We start from the raw sequence: 24154 nt of genomic DNA on the forward strand, positions 1-24154 counted from the left end.
GGGTAAATCATTTTTGTTATGTGATTCAATCTGCTTATGTGTAGTGTTAACTGGGCTCGTGACTTTTTGGAACATAACAGCCTTTCGAAGTGATGCGACCTTACGGTTGGGCACGCTTTTTTTTTTTTTTGACTACGGTTCACCTTGGGACCGGGCGTGTTTATGTTCTGGTCTCACATTTCGTATTCCTGACTGTGTGGCGACAGAGAATTCTAGTCCGCTGGTGTCTGGTTCATAGGAGGTGGTGAGTGCCCCAGCCATTGTGGGTGTCAGGTGCCGTTTAAATTGTTATATATATATATAGTAAATTTTTTTGCTATTCTTTATCCAGTTATGGAGGATGCTGATGTTGAGATTGTTCAACTCTCTGATTCAGGTTCTTCGTCCTGTGACGAATGTGAATTAGCCCCATTGACTCAGGTCAGTCAGTTATGCTCTTTAAGCCATCCTAGAGCGCCTTGTTCCTCTGGCTCAGGGATTCAAGGGACTGCTGAGCCATCCACCTCGGGGGGGGGGGGGGGCTATCCTCCGGGAAGCTCCCTACTACTACACATGCGGGTAATCCAGGTTATGTTTTTTCCTCCTCGATGGATTGTGCCCCCGCCCCCCCCCCCCGGAGTTTGTGATACATTTTTGCTTTTACATACTTTTGTCACTTGCGCATCTTCAAAGTCCAGATGTTTATTTGTGATTGTGCTCGTGCCCGATTGCCCCAGGTCTCTCGGCCACAGGAGGGCATGTGCAGTTCCCTGCGGGTGTAACTGTTCCTGAGTGTTGTGCCTTTCGTTACAGGCTGGCTCGCCTTCGTGTTCTTCTCAGACACGTTTTTGAGCTGTTTAGGGACCCTATCCTTCTCGGTTATGGGACTTGTCAGTCTCCTCCTTCGAATGGCTCACCTCATTAGACATGAGGGATGACGTAATGTCCTTTAATTCTTGTTATCGAGATCTTTCCCAGTTTTGTTGGAAGAACAGGGTTTCTGTTAGGCTGGTCTTGCAAATCTTTCTGTTCTTGGGCGTTAACCCTCGGCTTGCCTGTCATTTTATTTTATCCGGTTAGGATGAATTTCATTTTTATTTTTCCTGCGGGAACTTTTTCTGGGATGGATACTCGCTGTTTGCTTCTACGGAAGTTGTTCTGGACACGTTAGTCCCATGTTTGTCTGTTATTCTTCCTCTCTCTCTAAGGGCGGATTTGTTTTACAAGTTTCAGCTAAGCATTCTCAAGAGGACTTGCAGGTCCGAGCGGCTCTCGGGATTGTTTCAGTCCTTAAATAGCTGTCTCTCTGGTGACTGGGTCAGTGATTTTTACTGCGTCACTATCTGTTGCTTCTGATACCCTCGGAACCTAGAGTATCCTTCCCACGTGGTGGGAAGGTTAGAGGGTTTAGCTCCTCTTTTCCGCTAGTCAGGGTGGTGTTGCCTTAGGAGGCCCTGGGAATTGTCCTTTTTGGTCTTGTTCCTTCAGTGGTTCTCTTCTTCATTGAGACCTTCTTGGACGTTGTCCATTTCTCCTTGTGGATTGGGTCACCTTTGGGGGACATGGATTCCCTTCGGGAGTTGGGTGTTCCTTTTTCGGGACATTAAACAGGGAGGTCTTTTTGGGCTCCGTTTAGGGGTCCTTCCCTGGTGTTGGGAATGCTCTGCATCTTCTTGGGATAGAAGAGGTCCTAGTGGTTTTCCACTCATATGGTTCAGGTGTTGCTATCCAGGTGGCATCCAAACCCATGTTTTACTGTCCTCTGACTTCGAATCTGAGGTGATGTGGAGGCTTGCTGTTGCTTTGTTCGGGTGACTTGTCCTCACTGTTCCCCTTGTATCTGGAGCTCGTGACTAGCTGGACAGCTAGTTCAGCATACTAATGCTCTGTGGCTACTCTCTACTGTAGCAAACCGAGGGTTGCTAGTTCGATTCCCTTCTTCGATCCTCCTTTCGAGGTTGATAAAATGAGCCGTGCCTTGTGTCCCTTAAAGGGGATTAGCCACGCTTTTCAAGCATAATCATGGTAATGTTGCTTGGACACCTGTTAGCTCTAGTGTCCTTTTATGGCCTTGGGAGGCCTTGGCTCTTTGGAGTGTTGGGCTCCAGGAAGGGGTGGTCTCTTCCCTTTGGGTCGGGTCTTGCAAGGGCTTCTTGCTCTTCATATCCGGGTTATTCTGGATTTTTCCCTGGGAGGTCTGTTTTTTTTTATATCAGACGAGGGATTTATGTTCCTGGACGATTGTTTAATCTAAACATTTGTGGGGCCCGGGCTTCTTGTCCTGATCTTCCGGTTGTCGAGGGTTTTACTCTGCATTTTCTCTTTGTGGATCCCACTGTGGGATGTTACTGGACCTTATGATTCTAGGACTGGCCGGGAGGTTCCAGTTTCGGGGTACTTGGGCTTAGCCCTTGTTCTGGCTGTTCTGTTTTACAACTTGGCCAGATTTACTGAGAGCCGGGCTCCTTGGGGCTTGTCTTGTGCCAGACGATACAGTTCCCTTGGGACAGCCAACAAATGTGACCTGATGGTGGGCTTTCCTGCCTAGCAAGCGGAAGGTTTGCGGTTGCTCAGCTGTCACTCTTGCACCTGGTATGTGTGGGTCCTTTTCATGTTCGTTAGTAACGTGGCCTTGTGTTCTCTTGGTTCTTCCTACGACTTCCTGTCTTATGGGCAGGGGTTTATTGATGCTCTCCTTTTCAGGGGGCACGTTGTCCTCCTTGCGGAGGTGTGGTTCCTTTTTTTAGGGTCCTCTCCTGTGTTCCGGAGGTTGGAACAGATACTTCATCTAGTTCGGGGATTAGTCTGCTCTTTGAGTTGAGACTTTAGTTGGGTGGCTTGCTAGATCTCCTTGGGTCTAACGCCTGCTCGATTGTCTCTAGGTTTAAGTGGCTGTGTCCATTCTTCTGCCCTTTTTGGGGTTAGTCTTGGGGTTCCTTTCCGTTCCCTTGCTTTCAGATCTGCCGTTGCCTGGGCTGGTCCGGCTAGGTGTAGGATCTGAGATCTGCTGTTCATCCTCAGGTCGTGGGGGTGCCAGTGGACCTTTTTGTTAGAGGTTCTGGGCCTCTCCCCCTTTGAGATCTGTGGGTAGGCTTGGCGGCCTGGATTGCCTGGAGTGTGTTCTCTGTTTCGGAGGTTGGGCAATCTGCTATTTTGTTCTGCCGCTTTTTCCTTACGGATAGTGTTTTCTATGTGTCTTCCTACGGATGGCAGTGTGTAACTGGACTCAGATGTTTATCTATCTGAGTTTGCTACTTGTAATTTTTATGTTTGCTCAGTTTCTGAGTTCTGACGTTTTGAGGACTTTGTCTTCAGCTGTCTTTTTTCAGTGCTATTGCACGATGTTTGGGAGATGTTTCTTCTCCTTGAGGATGCTTGGTCGCTCCTTGTGGGTTGGGCGGCATCTCCCCTTGTTTTCGGTATCCATTCGGGTCTCTGTGGACTTGGCCTTCTTTTTGAATGGGGTTTTGCCTTTATGGATCTTGTTGTACCTTTTGCTTGTCCTCTCCCTTTTGGGGATTTTGGTACTGTAGTAGTAAGGGTTGTGTGGGGACCAACTGCTGTGCGACGGTTCTCCTGGAGGAGTGTTGGATCATTGAGTCTGCTTTGCAGTCTCTAGTTAGGCTTTCAGACTATCTGCGGGTCAGTGTCCTTGGGGCCTTTTCCTTCTAGTTTTTTTGCCCGGCTCAGACGAAGCAGGGTTTGGTGGGGTTGTGATTTTTCAGGCCTGGTGCCCTCAGAATGGGCCGCCTATTGTACCCTCCCATTTTTTGCATTCAGTGTCCTCTATAGCTTGGTTATTGTTTTCCCAAAAGTAATTAATGCAGCTGTGGACTCTTTCCATTTATGAAGAAAAACTTAAATTATGCTTACCTGATAATTTTCTTTTCTTCAGATGGAAAGAGTCCACAGCTCCCCACCCATATTTTTTCTGTTGGGCGTTTCTCTTATTTTTTATTCTTCTGGCACCTTTTCACCCTGGTATGTCTTCTACTGTTCCTTGTTCCTCGGCAGAATGACTGGGGGATGAGGGAAGTGGGGGAAGTATTTAAGCCTTTGGTTGGGGTGTCTTTGCCTCCTCCTGGTGGCCAAGTTTTTATTTCCCAAAAGTAATGAATGCAGCTATGGATTCTTTCCATCTGAAGAAAAGAAAATTATCAGGTAAGCATAATTTAAGTTTTTATGCTCTTCTGACTATGATTTTCAAGAGGCGGCAACATTTATATAAGGATTTGGAGGATAGGGGAATAATTCATCCTAGTACCTGTGTAATTTCAGGGTCAAGAGTTTTTACCTAGCGCCTTGCCCACAGAGATTTACAGCCCTGTCCTGGATTTAACATCCTTAAACATATTGGTCAGGCTTCTTACTTGTATAATGGGATCATCCCTCATGTTTTTCCCTTTATCTAAATAGTCATTTTATGGCTATTATAGACCTCAAGGATTCTTATCTGCACATAGCTATACACAGGGATTACTTTCAGTGCCTAAGGTTTGTATATCTGCAAAACCCTGTCCGTTGCCACTCTGTGTGGGATACAATCTTGCCAGTGGTCAGAATCAGAACATTTCAGTCGCTCCTTATGCTATTGACATACTAGTGCAAGGCTATTTCTCGTACTCGCCAAATTCTGTATTATTTCAAGATAATGGATGGAGTATTAATTTACCTAAAGCTCCTTATATCCTGCTATAAGTGTAGCATTTTCAGGTGTCAAAATAGACTCACTCCTTATGCATCTAGTTCCTGTGGGAACTTCAGATTATAAAGACCAGAGGGCGTGTCTCCCTAAAAAGAGCTATATTACATCGGTAACTCAGTGCATGGAGGTGGTGAGTCTTATGGAACTTGCTTCAGACACAGTTCCTTTTGTCCCTCTTCACTTAACACCCTTTTAATTGGCTATGCTACCGAAGTGGTAAAATAATTTCTCCGTCAGACAATCTTTTTCTTGAGGACACAAAGTCAATCTTTGACCCTTGGGACATCCTTTGTAAATATTGGTCTATTATTCCAACGGATGCCAGTTTCTCAGGCTGGAGGGCGATCTGGGTTGCTTGAAGAGTGTCAGGAGTTTGGTATCCTCTAGAAGCAAGGTTACCAATTCACATTCTAAAATTTTGAGTGATCTTCGTGCTCTTCAGCCCTGGCCCCTATTTAAGGCGGAAAAGTTTATCCGTTTCCAGATGGACAAAATCTTGGCTGTGACCTACATAAGTCATCAAGGAGAGATAACTGCAGTCTAGTAGAGAGATAGGAGGTTCTCCATTAGGACATTTTTTATCACTCTGTGACCAAACTGGGCTTATAGGTCATAGTGACCTTTCGCTTAGAACGCATGCTTCCAAGCTATTGTGCAGGTCAAAGGATCCAAAGGCTCACCTAGTAGACGCCTTGGAATGTCTATGGGACTTTCATCTAGCATACTTGTTTTCTTTCTTTGCTTCTCTTCCAAGAGTCATTACTTGGATCAAACAGGAGTCATCGTCAATAATCTTTATTGTTCCAGCCTGGCTCCGCAGGATTTTGGATGCGGATATAGTGCAGGTGTTCTCTTGACTTCTCCATCTGAGACGAGACCTCTTGTCTCAAGTTCCTCTTTTTCATCAGGATCTAAAATATCGAAATTTAATGGTGTGGAATTATGAACGCGTAGTTTTGAAACAAAAGAAGTTTCTCAGATTAGTTCTATGAAACTTGATGCACGCCAGATATCCTGTAACTCAAGATTTATCACAGGATATGGAAGGCATATTCTGAGTGGGTTTTTTTCAGGGTTTTCATGGTATTCATTTAGGATTCCTAGAATTCTTCAGTTTTCTCATGGTCACTAATTTATTTTTCACAGGAAGTTGGCTAATCTTCCTGATGTTCATATTTTTGGCCATGCATTAGCTAGAATTAAGTCAATTGTGACTACTATTTCTCCATCCTAGAATCTGAATCTACTTTTCTCTGTATTACAAGGTTCTTTTTGAACCAATGCTTCCATTGATATCTACTATTATCTTGGAAAGTACTCTTGCTATTAGCATTCTCTTCAGCAAGGAGGGTTTCTGAGTTGTTAACCATGTCTTTTGATTCTCCATTTCTAATTATTCACAAGGAGAAAGCTATTCTTTGTACCAAATATGGTTTTCTTCCTAATGTAGTTTCTAAGGAAAACGCCAATCAAGAAATGGTTGTTCTTCATTGTGTTCATATCCCGCTATCTCTAAGTAGCGGCTATAATCTGAATGTAGTCAACTCCTTTGAAACTCTATCTCCAAGCTACTAAAGTTTCAAGACAAGCTTCTAGTTTGTTTTTTCACTACCCTATGACTAATAAGGGGAAGAAAGCTATTAAGGTAGAGTTGGCCTCTTGGCTCAAATAAGTGATTCACAAATTTTACTTGAAGGCAAGAAAGTTGCCTCCTAAGCATATTTAGCTCTTCTACAAGAACATTTGCAAAATTGTGGGTTTTAAAAAATTATGCATCATCATCATGCAAAGCTGCAACATGTCTTCTCTGCGTACTTTTTTCAGAGTTTATCGCTTTAAAGTTTTGCTATTTACAAGCAGCGTTTTGGCAGGCAAGTCCTTTAGGCCACAGTGTTTACTAAATAAGAGCTGGCAGAAAAATTGTCCACCCTTTCCATAACATAGATTTGCTTGGATATTAATCCCGTATATTATGGAGGACTGTGGACCATCATTCTACGAAAGAAAACAAAATTTATGCTTACCTGATAAATTATTTTCTTTCAGAATGATGATGGTCCCCCAGGCCCCGCCCATTTCAGTTTTTAGGTGACAGTTCTAATGACATCTCTACAGACCCTGCTTTGCCTTTCCTTTCTATTCTCTACTCAGCTATAGGTACACTTAAAAGGGAGGTGGGAGGGATTTTAAGTTCTGATATGGGTTCTTGACCTCCTCCTAGTGGTGGGAAATATATCCCACATGTTATGGAGGACTGTGGACCATCATCATTCCAAAAGAAAATAATTTATCAGGTAAGCATAAATTTATTTTTTCTGCCCCTGCAAAGACAGCTACACCAGTTTGTAGGTGAAGAATTGTGTATGTGACCATATATTTTTTTTATTTATCTTGTAGGACGAAATTTAGGATAGAAATGAACAAAGCTGATAATGATGCTGGTAATGCTGCAATTGATTCCTTGCTAAACTATGAAACTGTAAAGGTAAAGTATTGCGATTTCTATTTTTTGATGTGCTCTTATGGGTTGGTTGTTAAACGATTCTATAGACATTTTATCGGCTAACATACTCTGCTCCTCTTAAAAAAATCATTTACATCATTGTTTTACATTAAACCCATAATTATGCTCTAATTGCAGAAATTATTTCAGAGAATTAGTTAAAACTATTTTCTTTTCTGGACATCTTATTATATATTTATTTTTTTGTACAGTATTTTAACAATGAAAAGTATGAAGCAGAAAGATATGATGAGTTTTTGAAGACTTATGAAAGTGCATCTTTGAAGACTACCTCTACTTTAGCTTTGCTAAATTTTGGACAAAGTGTATTATTTAGTGTTGGTCTTACAGCTATCATGGTACTTGCAAGTCAAGGGATTATTGCAGGTGAGAGATTACTTCTGCATCAGCTTCATTTTACAGCAATTTGCTTGTGAATATTTAATTTATTATTCAAAATATAGTAAGCCATATTTTTATTTTTATGCTATTATTTGACCTTTGATATATTCAGTCCATTGTTATAAAAAGTTAAAGGGATATTCCGGTCAAAATGTAAGTGCATGTGGATGAATAACACATGCATTTATGACTGTTTTAGTGTAACTATTTTTCTGTGCATGTGAAGCACAGCTAGATAGTGCACAGTGCACCAGCATCTTAAATACTGCAGCTGCTCAGAGCACTAGTTCGGCTTGTATTATGTCGGCAATTAACTAATTGAGTCATTACCAGATGTTACAAGTACCTTGGGCTCTATGAGTAAGTTCTGTGTTTAAAATGCTGGTGCACGGTGCATACTTAAATACGGTTTTGAAACAACTATAGCTTTAATTCAAAGCATTTTTGCTAATACATGTATATTACAAATATGTTAAGATATAGTAGAACCAGCGCTAGTGGCTGCACCTACAGCTCTCTTCAGTGGGTCTCCTAATAGACCTAGAGGGTAATGATCTTAGAGGTTGGTGAAGTGAGTGCCTAAATAAAAGCTAAGGTGTTGTAGTGATAACAGAAAAATGGTAGTGTTTATTCAGTTAGCAATAAATCTAGATTAAAAGTACACTAAAATGCTTGCATTTAAAAGAATAAAATCATGGATCCATGAGTTAGTATACGAACAAGTATAAAACACACATTTGTATGAACAACAATAGTTAGATTCGCATATGTATGGTAATAAAAGTGGTGATGGTATTCATATATTCTCCTGAGGGATACTGTTTAAGGTGCTAATGAGATCTCACTTAAAAATAATAATAATTATAAACAATTAAGTGTCCCAAGTGATGTGTTCAGCGTGCCCTTAGGCAGTAGAGTTTCTAGATGAATCCAGTGCAAAATATGGACCAATCAAAAATACAATGAGGATGACAAAAAAGTGAAAAAATGAAAAAAATATAAAAAGTAAAACTTTTGTAAAAAGTGCAAAAAATTGTGAAAAATATAAATCTTGCTGAGACAAGTGTGAGGTATCCAAAATGTTGTGGTGGACCTTGGAACCTCCTGTGTGGCTTGTTAATAAATGTCCATCTGGTGATGAAAGAAATAGTGCAAAACAGCTTAAACGCCTATTAGGGTATTAAAAAGGAGCTTACCAGTTATGTCAACGCGTTTCGGCCTGTTAACAGGCCTTTATCAAGACTCATATTTTTAAATGAGATCTCATTAGCACCTTAAACGGTATCCCTCAGGAGAATGTATCAATACCATCACCACTTTTATTACCATACATATGCAAATCTAACTATTGTTGTTCATACAAATGTGTGTTTTATATTTATTTGTATACTAACTCATGGATCCATGATTTTATTCTTTTAAATGCAAGCATTTTAGTGTACTTTCAATCTAGATTTATTGCTAACTGATTAAACACTACCATTTTCTGTTATCACTACAACACCTTAGCCTTTATTTAGGCGCTCACTTCACCAACCTCTAAGAATATATTACAAAAATGCTTCTATTCAAAAATGAAATGCATCCATGTGGATTCCAAATTTGGATGGAATGTCCCTTTAAAGGGACACTCAAGTCAAAATAAACTTTCATGGCTCAGATAGAGGAGCAGTTTTAAGACACTTTCCAATTTACTTCCATTATCAAATTTTATACAGTATTTTTATATTCACACTTTCTGAGGAACAAGATCCTACTTAGCATGTGCACAAGCTCACAGGGTATACGTATACTAGTCAGTGATTGGTTGATATCTGTAACATGATACAGGAAGGTGGATAATGATAGAAAATAAAAAAAATTGTCAGAAAAAATTCTGCTTATTTGAAGTGTTATTGTATTGTCATTTTATTATGCACTTGTTAATTATGCAATTATACTGCATTGAATGGTCCTTTAATGAATACATTAACACATAGTTTGCTGCAATTGTTTTTTACGGTCAAACTTCTCCCGGCACTTTTCTTAATGGTAGTGTTTTGCAATACCAATTTGAAAAGCATTTTATCTCTCTTGATGTGGCGAATTAGGGACAGATAGAAGCTTTTACTGTGATAAAACAACCGTGTAGACTTGTAGCAGGGTTATGTTTGTGAAGTCTGCAGTGTGCACCTCAATTTCTCATGGGAATTGCAAAATCCACAATTTTCAGATTTTAAAGGGACATTAAACCCATTTTTTTCTGTCATGATTCAGATAAAGCATTCATATGTAAACAATTTTCCAATTTACTTCTGTTATCAATTTTGCTTAAAGGGACAGTCTACAATATAGTTTTTATTGTTTTAAATGATAGATAATCCCTTTGTTACCTATTCCCCAGTTTTACATAACCAACACAGTTATATTAATATATGTTTTACCTCTGTGATTACCTTGTATCTAAGCATCTTCTGACAGCCCCCTGGTCACATGACATTTTAATTATTATCCATTGACTTTCATTTAGTACTGTTGTGCTAAATCTTAAATAACTCCTTGGGTGTTAACACAATGTTATCTCTATGGCCCACATGAACTAGCAGTTTCCTGTTGTGAAAATCAAATAAAAAAGCATGTGATTAAGAGGCTGTCTATAGTGGCTTAGAAACAGGAAGAAATTTAGAGGTTTAAATGTTATAAAGTATATCAATAGATCAATGTTGGTTGTGCAAAGCTGGGGAATGGGTAGTAAAGGCGTTACCTATCTTTTTAAACAATAACAATTTAATGTAGACTTTTCCTTTAATTCTCTTGGAATCCTAGCAGCAATGCACTACTGTACAATAGCCAATATGACCCAGCACCAGAGTGGCAAGGTGTGCATGCCAACAGGTCACTGCAAACCTGAACCAACAGTATCAAGTCCAAAGAATAGGCAGCACCACCTTGAGTTTGTAAAATCTCTCTTTTATTACTTCATAAGCAGGAGTGGGTTTAAAAAGAATAGCAGACTACATTTTGGGTTACATACCCTTAGTCATGTCAGGACATGACTAAGGGTATGTAACCCGAAACTCAAGGTGCTGTTGCCTATTCTTTGGGCTTGACAGTAATGCACTACTAGGAACTAGGTGAACACACTGGTAAGCCAATCACCATAGGCATATATGTACAGCCACAAATCAGTAGCTAGCCCCCTGCTCCTGATCCTACCTAGTTATACTTTTCAACAAAGGATGCCAAGAGAACAAAGTAAATTAGACAAATGAAGTAAATTGTAAAGTTGTTTAAATTTGTGTGCCCTGTCTAAATCAAGACAAACATTTGGGACTTCATGTACCTTTTATTCCAAGAAACATGGATAAAATAAATACTAAACATTTTATATGACAATCTCGGTGTTTAGCTTCCTCTTTTTTGCAGTATCAGACATATAGTAACATAAATAGCATATATTATATATGATGAACAATGTAAACATATTCAAACTAGCTTGTTTGAGCTGCTTTTTCTTACTTAGAATTGGTGCATGCAAATGGAATTATTTGTTGTTGTTTTCTCCAACATAGGTGTGTCCGGTCCACGGCGTCATCCTTACTTGTGGGATATTCTCTTCCCCAACAGGAAATGGCAAAGAGCCCAGCAAAGCTGGTCACATGATCCCTCCTAGGCTCCGCCTACCCCAGTCATTCTCTTTGCCGTTGTACAGGCAACATCTCCACGGAGATGGCTTAGAGTTTTTTAGTGTTTAACTGTAGTTTTTATTATTCAATCAAGAGTTTGTTATTTTGAAATAGTGCTGGTATGTACTATTTACTCAGAAACAGAAAAGAGATGAAGATTTCTGTTTGTATGAGGAAAATGATTTTAGCAACCGTCACTAAAATCCATGGCTGTTCCACACAGGACTGTTGAGAGCAATTAACTTCAGTTGGGGGAACAGTGTGCAGTCTCTTGCTGCTTGAGGTATGACACATTCTAACAAGACGATGTAATGCTGGAAGCTGTCATTTTCCCTATGGGATCCGGTAAGCCATGTTTATTACGATCGTAAATAAGGGCTTCACAAGGGCTTATTAAAACTGTAGACTTTTTCTGGGCTAAATCGATTCATTATCAACACATATTTAGCCTTGAGGAATCATTTTATCTGGGTATTTTGATATAATACTATCGGCAGGCACTGTTTTAGACACCTTATTCTTAGGGGCTTTCCCAAAGCATAAGCAGAGCCTCATTTTCGCGCCGGTGTGGCGCACTTGTTTTTGAGAGGCATGGCATGCAGTCGCATGTGAGAGGAGCTCTGATACTTAGAAAAGACTTTCTGAAGGCGTCATTTGGTATCGTATTCCCCTTTGGGCTTGGTTGGGTCTCAGCAAAGCAGATACCAGGGACTGTAAAGGGGTTAAAGTTCAAAACGGCTCCGGTTCCGTTATTTTAAGGGTTAAAGCTTCCAAATTTGGTGTGCAATACTTTTAAGGCTTTAAGACACTGTGGTGAAAATTTGGTGAATTTTGAACAATTCCTTCATGTTTTTTCGCAATTGCAGTAATAAAGTGTGTTCAGTTTAAAATTTAAAGTGACAGTAACGGTTTTATTTTAAAACGTTTTTTGTACTTTGTTATCAAGTTTATGCCTGCTTTAACATGTCTGAACTACCAGATAGACTGTGTTCTGAATGTGGGGAAGCCAGAATTCCTATTCATTTAAATAAATGTGATTTATGTGATAATGATAATGATGCCCAAGATGATTCCTCAAGTGAGGGGAGTAAGCATGGTACTGCATCATTCCCTCCTTCGTCTACACGAGTCTTGCCCACTCAGGAGGCCCCTAGTACATCTAGCGCGCCAATACTCCTTACTATGCAACAATTAACGGCTGTAATGGATAATTCTGTCAAAAACATTTTAGCCAAAATGAACACTTATCAGCGTAAGCGCGGCTGCTCTGTTTTAGATACTGAAGAGCATGACGACGCTGATATTAATATTTCTGAAGGGCCCCTAACCCAGTCTGATGGGGCCAGGGAGGTTTTGTCTGAGGGAGAAATTACTGATTCAGGGAACATTTCTCAACAGGCTGAACCTGATGTGATTGCATTTAAATTTAAGTTGGAACATCTCCGCATTCTGCTTAAGGAGGTATTATCCACTCTGGATGATTGTGACAAGTTGGTCATCCCAGAGAAACTTTGTAAAATGGACAAGTTCCTAGAGGTGCCGGGGCTCCCAGAAGCTTTTCCTATACCCAAGCGGGTGGCGGACATTGTTAATAAAGAATGGGAAAGGCCCGGTATTCCTTTCGTCCCTCCCCCCATATTTAAAAAATTGTTTCCTATGGTCGACCCCAGAAAGGACTTATGGCAGACAGTCCCCAAGGTCGAGGGAGCGGTTTCCACTTTAAACAAACGCACCACTATACCCATAGAGGATAGTTGTGCTTTCAAAGATCCTATGGATAAAAAATTAGAAGGTTTGCTTAAAAAGATGTTTGTTCAGCAAGGTTACCTTCTACAACCAATTTCATGCATTGTCCCTGTCGCTACAGCCGCATGTTTCTGGTTCGATGATCTGATAAGAGCGGTCGATAGTGATTCTCCTCCTTTGGAGGAGATTATGGACAGAATCAATGCTCTCAAATTGGCTAATTCTTTCACCCTAGACGCCACTTTGCAATTGGCTAGGTTAGCGGCTAAGAATTCTGGGTTTGCTATCGTGGCGCGCAGAGCGCTTTGGTTGAAATCTTGGTCGGCTGATGCGTCTTCCAAGAACAAGCTACTTAACATTCCTTTCAAGGGGAAAACGCTGTTTGGCCCTGACTTGAAAGAGATTATCTCTGATATCACTGGGGGTAAGGGCCATGCCCTTCCTCAGGATCGGCCTTTCAAGGCAAAAAATAAACCTAATTTTCGTCCCTTTCGTAGAAACGGACCAGCCCAAGGTGCTACGTCCTCTAAGCAAGAGGGTAATACTTCTCAAGCCAAGCCAGCTTGGAGACCAATGCAAGGCTGGAACAAGGGAAAGCAGGCCAAGAAACCTGCCACTGCTACCAAGACAGCATGAAATGTTGGCCCCCGATCCGGGACCGGATCTGGTGGGGGGCAGACTCTCTCTCTTCGCTCAGGCTTGGGCAAGAGATGTTCTGGATCCTTGGGCGCTAGAAATAGTCTCCCAAGGTTATCTTCTGGAATTCAAGGGACTTCCCCCAAGGGGGAGGTTCCACAGGTCTCAGTTGTCTTCAGACCGCATAAAAAGACAGGCATTCTTACATTGTGTAGAAGACCTGTTAAAAATGGGAGTGATTCATCCTGTTCCATTAAGAGAACAAGGGATGGGGTTCTACTCCAATCTGTTCATAGTTCCCAAAAAAGAGGGAACGTTCAGACCAATCTTAGATCTCAAGATCTTAAACAAGTTTCTCAAGGTTCCATCGTTCAAGATGGAAACCATTCGAACTATTCTTCCTTCCATCCAGGAAGGTCAATTCATGACCACGGTGGATTTAAAGGATGCGTATCTACATATTCCTATCCACAAGGAACATCATCGGTTCCTAAGGTTCGCATTCCTGGACAAACATTACCAGTTCGTGGCGCTTCCTTTCGGATTTTCACAAAGGTACTAGGGTCCCTTCTAGCTGTGCTAAGACCAAGGGGCATTGCTGTAGTACCTTACTTGGACGACATTCTGATTCAAGCGTCGTCCCTTCCTCAAGCAAAGGCTCACACGGACATTGTCCTGGCCTTTCTCAGATCTCACGGGTGGAAAGTGAACGTGGAAAAGAGTTCTCTATCCCCGTCAACAAGGGTTCCCTTCTTGGGAACAATAATAGACTCCTTAGAAATGAGGATTTTTCTGACAGAAGCCAGAAAAACAAAGCTTCTAGACTCTTGTCGGATACTTCATTCCGTTCCTCTTCCTTCCATAGCTCAGTGCATGGAAGTGATCGGGTTGATGGTAGCGGCAATGGACATAGTTCCTTTTGCGCGCATTCATCTAAGACCATTACAACTGTGCATGCTCATTCAGTGGAATGGGGACTATACAGACTTGTCTCCGAAGATACAAGTAAATCAGAGGACCAGAGACTCACTCCGTTGGTGGCTGTCCCTGGACAACCTGTCACAAGGGATGACATTCCGCAGACCAGAGTGGGTCATTGTCACGACCGACGCCAGTCTGATGGGCTGGGGCGCGGTCTGGGGATCCCTGAAAGCTCAGGGTCTTTGGTCTCGGGAAGAATCTCTTCTACCGATAAATATTCTGGAACTGAGAGCGATATTCAATGCTCTCAAGGCTTGGCCTCAGCTAGCGAGGGCCAAGTTCATACGGTTTCAATCAGACAACATGACAACTGTTGCGTACATCAACCATCAGGGGGGAACAAGGAGTTCCCTAGCGATGGAAGAAGTGACCAAAATCATTCTATGGGCGGAGTCTCACTCCTGCCACCTGTCTGCTATCCACATCCCAGGAGTGGAAAATTGGGAAGCGGATTTTCTGAGTCGTCAGACATTGCATCCGGGGGAGTGGGAACTCCATCCGGAAATCTTTGCCCAAGTCACTCAGCTGTGGGGCATTCCAGACATGGATCTGATGGCCTCTCGTCAGAACTTCAAAGTTCCTTGCTACGGGTCCAGATCCAGGGATCCCAAGGCGGCTCTAGTGGATGCACTAGTAGCACCTTGGACCTTCAAACTAGCTTATGTGTTCCCGCCGTTTCCTCTCATCCCCAGGCTGGTAGCCAGGATCAATCAGGAGAGGGCGTCGGTGATCTTGATAGCTCCTGCGTGGCCACGCAGGACTTGGTATGCAGATCTGGTGAATATGTCATCGGCTCCACCTTGGAAGCTACCTTTGAGACGAGACCTTCTTGTTCAGGGTCCGTTCGAACATCCGAATCTGGTTTCACTCCAGCTGACTGCTTGGAGATTGAACGCTTGATTTTATCGAAGCGAGGGTTCTCAGATTCTGTTATTGATACTCTTGTTCAGGCCAGAAAGCCTGTAACTAGAAAGATTTACCACAAAATTTGGAAAAAATATATCTGTTGGTGTGAATCTAAAGGATTCTCTTGGGACAAGGTTAAGATTCCTAGGATTCTATCCTTCCTTCAAGAAGGATTGGAAAAAGGATTATCTGCAAGTTCCCTGAAGGGACAGATTTCTGCCTTGTCGGTGTTACTTCACAAAAGACTGGCTGCTGTGCCAGATGTTCAAGCCTTTGTTCAGGCTCTGGTTAGAATTAAGCCTGTTTACAAACCTTTGACTCCTCCTTGGAGTCTCAATTTAGTTCTTTCAGTTCTTCAGGGGGTTCCGTTTGAACCCTTGCATTCCGTTGATATTAAGTTATTATCTTGGAAAGTTTTGTTTTTAGTTGCAATTTCTTCTGCCAGAAGAGTTTCAGAATTATCTGCTCTGCAGTGTTCTCCTCCTTATCTGGTGTTCCATGCAGATAAGGTGGTTTTACGTACTAAACCTGGTTTTCTTCCAAAAGTTGTTTCTAACAAAAACATTAACCAGGAGATTATCGTACCTTCTCTGTGTCCGAAACCAGTTTCAAAGAAGGAACGTTTGTTGCACAATTTGGATGTTGTTCGCGCTCTAAAATTCTATTTAGATGCTACAAAGGATTTTAGACAAACATCTTCCTTGTTTGTTGTTTATTCTGGTAAAAGGAGAGGTCAAAAAGCAACTTCTACCTCTCTCTCTTTTTGGATTAAAAGCATCATCAGATTGGCTTACGAGACTGCCGGACGGCAGCCTCCCGAAAGAATCACAGCTCATTCCACTAGGGCTGTGGCTTCCACATGGGCCTTCAAGAACGAGGCTTCTGTTGATCAGATATGTAGGGCAGCGACTTGGTCTTCACTGCACACTTTTACCAAATTTTACAAGTTTGATACTTTTGCTTCTTCTGAGGCTATTTTTGGGAGAAAGGTTTTGCAAGCCGTGGTGCCTTCCATTTAGGTGACCTGATTTGCTCCCTCCCTTCATCCGTGTCCTAAAGCTTTGGTATTGGTTCCCACAAGTAAGGATGACGCCGTGGACCGGACACACCTATGTTGGAGAAAACAGAATTTATGTTTACCTGATAAATTACTTTCTCCAACGGTGTGTCCGGTCCACGGCCCGCCCTGGTTTTTTTTTTTTAATCAGGTCTGATAATTTATTTTCTTTAACTACAGTCACCACGGTACCATATGGTTTCTCCTATGCAAATATTCCTCCTTAACGTCGGTCGAATGACTGGGGTAGGCGGAGCCTAGGAGGGATCATGTGACCAGCTTTGCTGGGCTCTTTGCCATTTCCTGTTGGGGAAGAGAATATCCCACAAGTAAGGATGACGCCGTGGACCGGACACACCGTTGGAGAAAGTAATTTATCAGGTAAACATAAATTCTGTTTTTTTTATGAGATATGCATATATTTGTATTTTATGTATTTGTTGTTTCATTTAATTGTATACAGGTGTATTGGTCCCTTTAAATAGAGGTACTATCACCTGACAAACTTACCCTATGATTAAGTGCCTATAGGGCACGAAACTAGTCAGGGAGTTTGGAGCTGTGTATTCTTTTAACACATGTTTAAATAAAAGTTATATTTTTTAACTATTGGATTGCCCTGTTTTCAGCCATTTGCTAAATATACATTTTGGTCCTTTGTTGTATCCAGGTAATATGACTATTGGCGATCTGGTCATGGTGAATGGACTGCTCTTCCAGCTATCTATGCCCTTGAACTTCCTGGGAACAGTGTACAGAGAAACACGACAAGCTCTCATTGACATGAACACGCTTTTCACCCTTCTTAGTGTGGATACAAGGATTAAAGTAAGGTTTTGACACTGGATATAATTCAGTAGCATTATTAGTTAAAAATAAATCGGTGTCTAATAAAGCATGTTTGATAATAGTACATTTTGTTGACTATACTTACAATGATTATTAATTTTGTAGGTGTGAAACCATCAATGCTTTCAAGATACTTGCTAGTTCTTTTTTCGTTTGCCATATATTTCTCACTGCTTCTTTCTCTGTGACCTTATATAGATAAAGATAGAAATAATAGCTAGGTAACATCTGTTGACTAGTTGTTTATGTAGCCAACTGCAGATAAAAATAAAGCTGTAAGAAATGGTAAGCTCATTACTATGTAGTGTGTTGTAGCCCTCTGGACAAGCAAGGTGTTAGCTTAAAGGGACAGTACACTGTAAAATTGTTTTTCCATAAATGTATTTTAAATGACTTGTTATACCAACTGCAGAGTGTAAAATATTTGAGAAATTGCATTTTCGGGTTTATTTGTGTATCTGAAGTAGCTGGTTTTGTGCTTTGAAACCACAGCCTATTACTATGGGTTGAGCTTCAGGTAATATCAGATCTCATTATTTTATCACTTTTATGTACACAGACTTACTTCCTTATCTTATATTTGTCTGGAACACCAAAGCTCAATACATAGAGAGAACAATGGAAAATGATAATGTTATTACTGAACTATCATGCCCCCCACTGAGGGTGTAATCTCTTCTGCTGGCTGTGTTTACTTAGGCTTGTCAATAGCTTATACGCCAGTATAAAAACTTTCAGTATAGGTTGGGAAACCACAAGCTAAATCAGCTATTTCAAATGCTGAAATAGGAGTAAAGGAGCTACTTGCAACCAATTTAATACACTCTAGCAGGTAAAAAGGATCATTGGGAATAATTTAAAGGGGAGAAAGTTTTTGGGTGAACTGTCCCTTTAAGTAAATATGTAAGAGATTGTTAATAAATGTCACAGAGCTTTTTACTCTTATGTTTTCTTATGGTTCAACTACTTCTTTAGCTAGATTTAGCTAGATACTTCTTTAGCTAGATGTTAAATGATGAGATCTGCGTCATGCATACTTTTCTCAAATGATGCTTCATAACAATAACCTTGCTTTGTACACATTTCTCCTTAGAACAAAGAACTAGCTTCCCCACTGCTGATCACTCCTCAGACTGCAGCCATCACATTCGATGACGTTTATTTTGAATACTTAGAAGGTCAGAAGATCCTTAATGGGATATCCTTTGAGGTGCCTGCAGGACAGAAAATAGCTATTGTTGGTGGTAGTGGATCTGGGTAAGGGTTAATGAAATGTCCAAACAGTCATTAAGATTTTGTGTCTTTATTTAAGAATAAATGTTTGAGTGTGATTTATTATGTGACCAAGGATGGGCAAATCAAAATTAAACTTCCATGTTTCAGATTTTATAAATATAAAAAGCTTTCCAATTTCTATCCTTTTTTGAAATATAAATCCTTTCTGTGATAAGATACTGAGATAGACACAGGAGTGTTCCTTAATACTATTTGCATATAGTTATTGCAAACATTGCCCGAGTATTCTTTAATGGTATCAAATGATATCAAGAGAAATAAATCATTTGGATAACAGTAGTAAATTAGAAACGTTTTGTTTTAACTGTATGCTCTCTCTGAATCAAGAAAGATGAATTTTTGACTTCCAGATCCCTTTAATTTAATCTATGCGAGTAAAATATATTTAATGGTGATTCCCAATGTTCTTTGTGTTTTTTTGCTCCATCCTAGCAAGAGCACCTTGATTCGACTGCTGTTCCGGTTTTATGAACCTCAAAAGGGAAACATTTTCGTGGCAGGGCAGAATATTCAGGAAGTCAGTCTGGAAAGCTTAAGGAAAGCGATTGGAGTTGTTCCTCAGGTAGCCAATCTTCCATGTTTCCTAGTGAGCTCTAAACAAGATCAATGTGGTTTCTTGCTGAGAAAGTTTGATTATGAGCTTCTGTTTCCTATGACATTGGCTGACATCATTTTAATACATTTGTAGCGAGGTCAGCTCCTACATCTTACAATAATAGGGTATGTTCATTAACAACAAAGAATATTGCCTGTAAAAGGTGACATTGACTGTAACATTTTTGCTCAATCAGTCATATTTTATAATAGGACATTGGCGATGTAGTTTCTTGTTTTTGAGCATCAGCATTGCATGACAAACAGAAATTGAACAAGACTGTTTAGTCCAGGGGTCAGCATCCTTGGTAACCCAGATGTTTCACAACTACGTGTCCCATGATACTCAGCCAGCCTAAAATGTGTCTGAGCATCATGGGAAATGTAGTTCCAAAACATCTGGGGTGCCAAGGTTGCTGAACGCTGGTTTAGACAGTAAAAAAAAAAAAATCACTAAAGAAATTGAAAACTTCTTAGTGTTAAAAACCAACTCTAATACCGGCTTAAATATTTCACATCCCTAAAAGAACAGGTCTGATTGGCATTAAAAGTTACAATTTATTGATTCCATTAAAATATAAAAATATACATGGGTAGGATGACAAGCAAAAATAATAAACAAAGCATTTTCAGACCGCAGCGTCTAGAAGCATTTCGGTTAGCGACTGTAATAGACTTAAACGGTTGTTTGACACACCTCTTATTTAAAGACTTAACCTCCCCTTAAAGAGACAAACATTTCTATGTAACAAAGTTGTAACATAATAAGTGATACATCTTTTGAATATATTAATACAACTAAGTAGTCATTGTATTATAGATAAGTGAAAGACCAACAATTAATAAAAAAAATATCCGCAAGAAGAAAAATGAAATATTAAAAGGATTAGTCATCATGATCAAATTTACTGAAATGGCCTGATTATTTATATATATATATATATATATATATATATATATATATATATATATATATATATATATATATATATATATATATATATATATATATATATATATGCTAAAATGTATCTCTGTTAAATCTGGGCCAAAGGCACTACATAAAACATACAAAAAGGCCTAATCTAAAATATAATTGTTATGATAGTCTCATTCCCTAATGAATAGGACAACTATCTCTGAAATAATATTGTTGTCCTCATTCCGTTATTGCCTGTTATATCTAGAAAATGAAATCATTACAGATATCTTGCAATCCTATTTTTCATAAGGTCATGACCAGATCATGATGCTGCAGATCATCTGTGCCTATTGTCTTAAATATCCCTCTCCTAATTCAGGAATGTGTCATCCTCTCTGTTTAAAATATTTGTTTTATCACTTTACACAAAAATTAATGCGCTTGCTGTCTGTACAATTAGTTAACAAATAATTAATTAATTCACCCCAGAAGGAACTGGTGGTGAAAATACAACAATACGAGTGTATAATAAAGTAAATGTCAATATTGGAACTTCTAATACTAGTGTCAGACTTCAAAACCACACTCTATATTAATAATAGTTATCACAATCAATATAGTTGTTATTATATGTGTTATGATAAACAAGAAGAACCAACAGGCATATCTTTCATGACTAAAGGAGTAGGGTAGAAATACCAATAATATTACTGCCAATAGGACCTCTTCTATCCTCCCAGTGGATTTCTCCTTAATGATCAGAGTGGTGGTGCTGCTCCTTCACACAGGGCACTCAGGGGTGCGCTGACTTTTAGAACTGGAACGAAAAAAGCACAGAGCACATCCACGACTCAAGGTGAATCAAAAAAAAATTTATTCCAAGCAATTAATATGTTGCACTTACAAGAAGTATTAAAAAGTGACGCCTTAAACAAAACACTCCAACCAGTCAGTTCAATGAACTCAGTTACTGTAGTACTTATCAGCCGGATACACTGTTCACACTCGATAACAAGAGTTCGTTATTTGCGGGCTGTTTCTCCCGGCTTGTCTTGGCTTGTTCGGCTTGGTCTGAATTCCAATGTGGCTACAGGAAGTAGTGATGACCAATGACGGGCTGCTCCTCCATCTACGCGTTTCGTCCCGCCTATCAGGACTTTTTCAAGACCCAGAGATCAGCTAATCTTGTTCGTCGAAATCCTCCCTTATGTGTGCGCCCCTGACACACCTCCTACGTGTTGCATGCTGGCTTAGTGGTTAGCTGGTTTTCACACCCCTCAAAACGGACCAATGTGTGCTCCATACGTATATTTATATAAAACGAATACAGGGACATTCTATGGACATTAGACTCTGACGTATGGAGCACACATTGGTCCGTTCTGAGGGGGGTGAAAACCAGCTAACCGCTTTTTAATACTTCTTGTAAGTGCAACATATTAATTGCTTGGAATAAATTGTTTTTTGATTCACCTTGAGTCGTGGATGCGCTCTGTGCTTTTTTCGTTCCATTTGTTTTATCACAGTTAAGTGTAAAATAAATTAATCTACCTCTAAGTTATTTTCATGTAACAGTGAGAAGATTTTTCGGAGCGGGCAATACAAGTGTTTCCTTTCATACTGATATTGACCATATCTATTTAAAAAAATTAAATAGACATTGCTTCTTAATCCTTATAACACATACATATATACAAATTGTTTACATTGGAAAGGTGGTTGTAATCATTTTATATTTAATGATTCTTACAGTAATTATGACTGGAGGCAATACTGTTTTCACTAAAAATTGGCAATTTATTTATTTTAGATTTTCCTAACAGTATATTTTTCCAATATATTTTGGAATAAAGATTAAAGGACCATTACAGTCAAAAAATGGCTCACTTTAGTTTGTTAGAGCATGTAATTTTAAGACTAGCGACCTTGTAATGCTATGTGTTTAACCCCTCATAGGGGTTAAACGCATAGAAGCACCAAGCAGAAACTGCTGCTGATCCAATCAGCAGAGCTAATAGCAAAGTTAGAGCATGTCATGTGTCTCCTATAATGACCCTGATCTGGAGTCTCTCCCAACAGGGCACTTCTGGGAAACCTATGCATTTGCGACTTTATTGGTGCGGGACATTGGTTGTATTAATTTTTTAAGATTTATATAATCTTGTGTAGCATTATTAATATTCCAACAATTGTCATCACCTCCAAAAGTCAGTTCCACTTACCTTGTACAAATGCTCTATCTATCAAGAGAGTTCAGGTCTTCTACCTTCAAATACCACCTTGTGTTTTCCCAAATGATAGATAGAAAACAGACACAGCGACTGACATATAGATAACTAGTACTAAAGCCCGTGTACACGGGCCATTTTTTTCAGAACAGCGGTCCCACCCCTTGCTCTCTCCCCCCTTTCTTTTGCTCTCTCTTCCCCCCTCTCTTTTGCTCTCTCTTCCCCCCTCTCTTTTGCTTTCTCTCCCCCCTCTCCTTTGTTCTCTCTCTCCCCTCTTTTGCTCTCTCTCTCCCCTCTTTTGCTCTCTCTCTCCCCTCTTTGGCTCTCTCCATCCTTTCTTTTGCTCTCTCTCCCCCCTCTTTGGCTCTCCCCCCCCCTCTTTGGCTCCCCCCCCCTCTTTGGCTCTCCCCCCCCCCCCCCTCTTTGGCTCTCTCCCCTCTTTTGCTCTCTCTCCTCTTTGGCTCTCTCTCTCCCCTCTTTGGCTCCCCCCCCCCCCTTTGGCTCTCTCTCCCCCCCCCCTTTGGCTCTCTCTCCCCCCCCCTTTGGCTCTCTCTCCCCCCTCTTTGGCTCTCTCTCCCCCCTCTTTGGCTCTCTCTCCCCCCTCTTTGGCTCTCTCTCCCCCCTCTTTGGCTCTCTCTCCCCCCTCTTTGGCTCTCTCTCCCCCCTCTTTGGCTCCCCCCTCCCCTTTGGCTCCCCCCCTCTTTGGCTCTCCCCCCCTCTTTGGCTCTCCCTCCCCTCTTTTGCTCTCCCCTCCCCTCTTTGGCTCTCTCCCCCCTCTTTTGTTCTCTCCCCCCTCTTTGGCTCCCCCCCCCCTCTTTGGCTCTGCCCCCCCCTCTTTGGCTCTCTCTCCCCCCTCTTTGTCTCTCTCCCCTCTTTTGCTCTCCTCTTTGGCTCTCTTTCCTCTTTGGCTCTCTCTCTCTCCCCCCTCTTTGGCTCTCCCCCCCTTTAGCTCTCCCCCCCCCCCCTTTGGCTCTCTCCCCCCCCCCCCCTCTTTGGCTCTCTCTCCCCCCTCTTTGGCTCTCTCTCCTTTTTGGCTCTTTTTCCTCTTTGGCTCTCTCTCTCCCCCCCTTCTCTTTGGCTCTCTTCCCCCCCTTCTCTTTGGCTCCCCCCCCCCTTCTCTTAGGCTCTCTCTCCCCCCCCTTCTCTTTGGCTCTCTGCCCCCCCCTTCTCTTTGGCTCTCTGCCCCCCCCCCCCTTCTCTTTGGCTCTCTGCCCCCCCCTTCTCTTTGGCTCTCTGCCCCCCCCCTTCTCTTTGGCTTTCTGCCCCCCCCCCCCCTTCTCTTTGGCTCTCTGCCCCCCCCCCCCCTTCTCTTTGGCTCTCTGCCCCCCCCCCCCCCTTCTCTTTGGCTCTCTGCCCCCCCCTTCTCTTTGGCTCTCTGCCCCCCCCTTCTCTTTGGCTCTCTGCCCCCCCCCCCCCTTCTCTTTGGCTCTCTGCCCCCCCCTTCTCTTTGGCTCTCTGCCCCCCCCCCCCCCTCCTGCTCCCTCTCTGGCTCTGTCTTCGCGGGACCCCGCCCGGCCACGCCCCATCGCGGCAACACCCGCCCGGCCACGCCCCTCGCGACGCCCGGCCACGCCCCTCGCGACGCTCCCGTCTGCCACAAACAGCTGTGAGGTCTGGGGAGCGCGTTGCCGCTTCTCACGCAGCAGACCTCACAGCTGTTGAGTAGCTCGCGCTCCCTATCTCAC

At 41.5% G+C, this 24154-nt stretch overlaps 1 protein-coding gene across 1 annotated transcript in view; it reads left to right on the top strand.

The window, feature by feature from the left end:
• ABCB7 (ATP binding cassette subfamily B member 7) overlaps positions 1 to 24154 on the top strand; it is a 558087-nt gene that overhangs the window by 440561 nt on the left and 93372 nt on the right. Inside the window, exons 8-12 of the mRNA XM_053699205.1 lie at positions 7082 to 7169; positions 7400 to 7574; positions 17251 to 17408; positions 18523 to 18686; positions 19158 to 19287. Of these exons, the coding sequence (XP_053555180.1) occupies positions 7082 to 7169; positions 7400 to 7574; positions 17251 to 17408; positions 18523 to 18686; positions 19158 to 19287 (715 nt within the window). The remainder of the gene's footprint in view (positions 1 to 7081; positions 7170 to 7399; positions 7575 to 17250; positions 17409 to 18522; positions 18687 to 19157; positions 19288 to 24154) is intronic.

Source organism: Bombina bombina, chromosome 1 (genome assembly GCF_027579735.1).
Source record: "Bombina bombina isolate aBomBom1 chromosome 1, aBomBom1.pri, whole genome shotgun sequence".
NCBI lineage: Eukaryota > Metazoa > Chordata > Amphibia > Anura > Bombinatoridae > Bombina > Bombina bombina.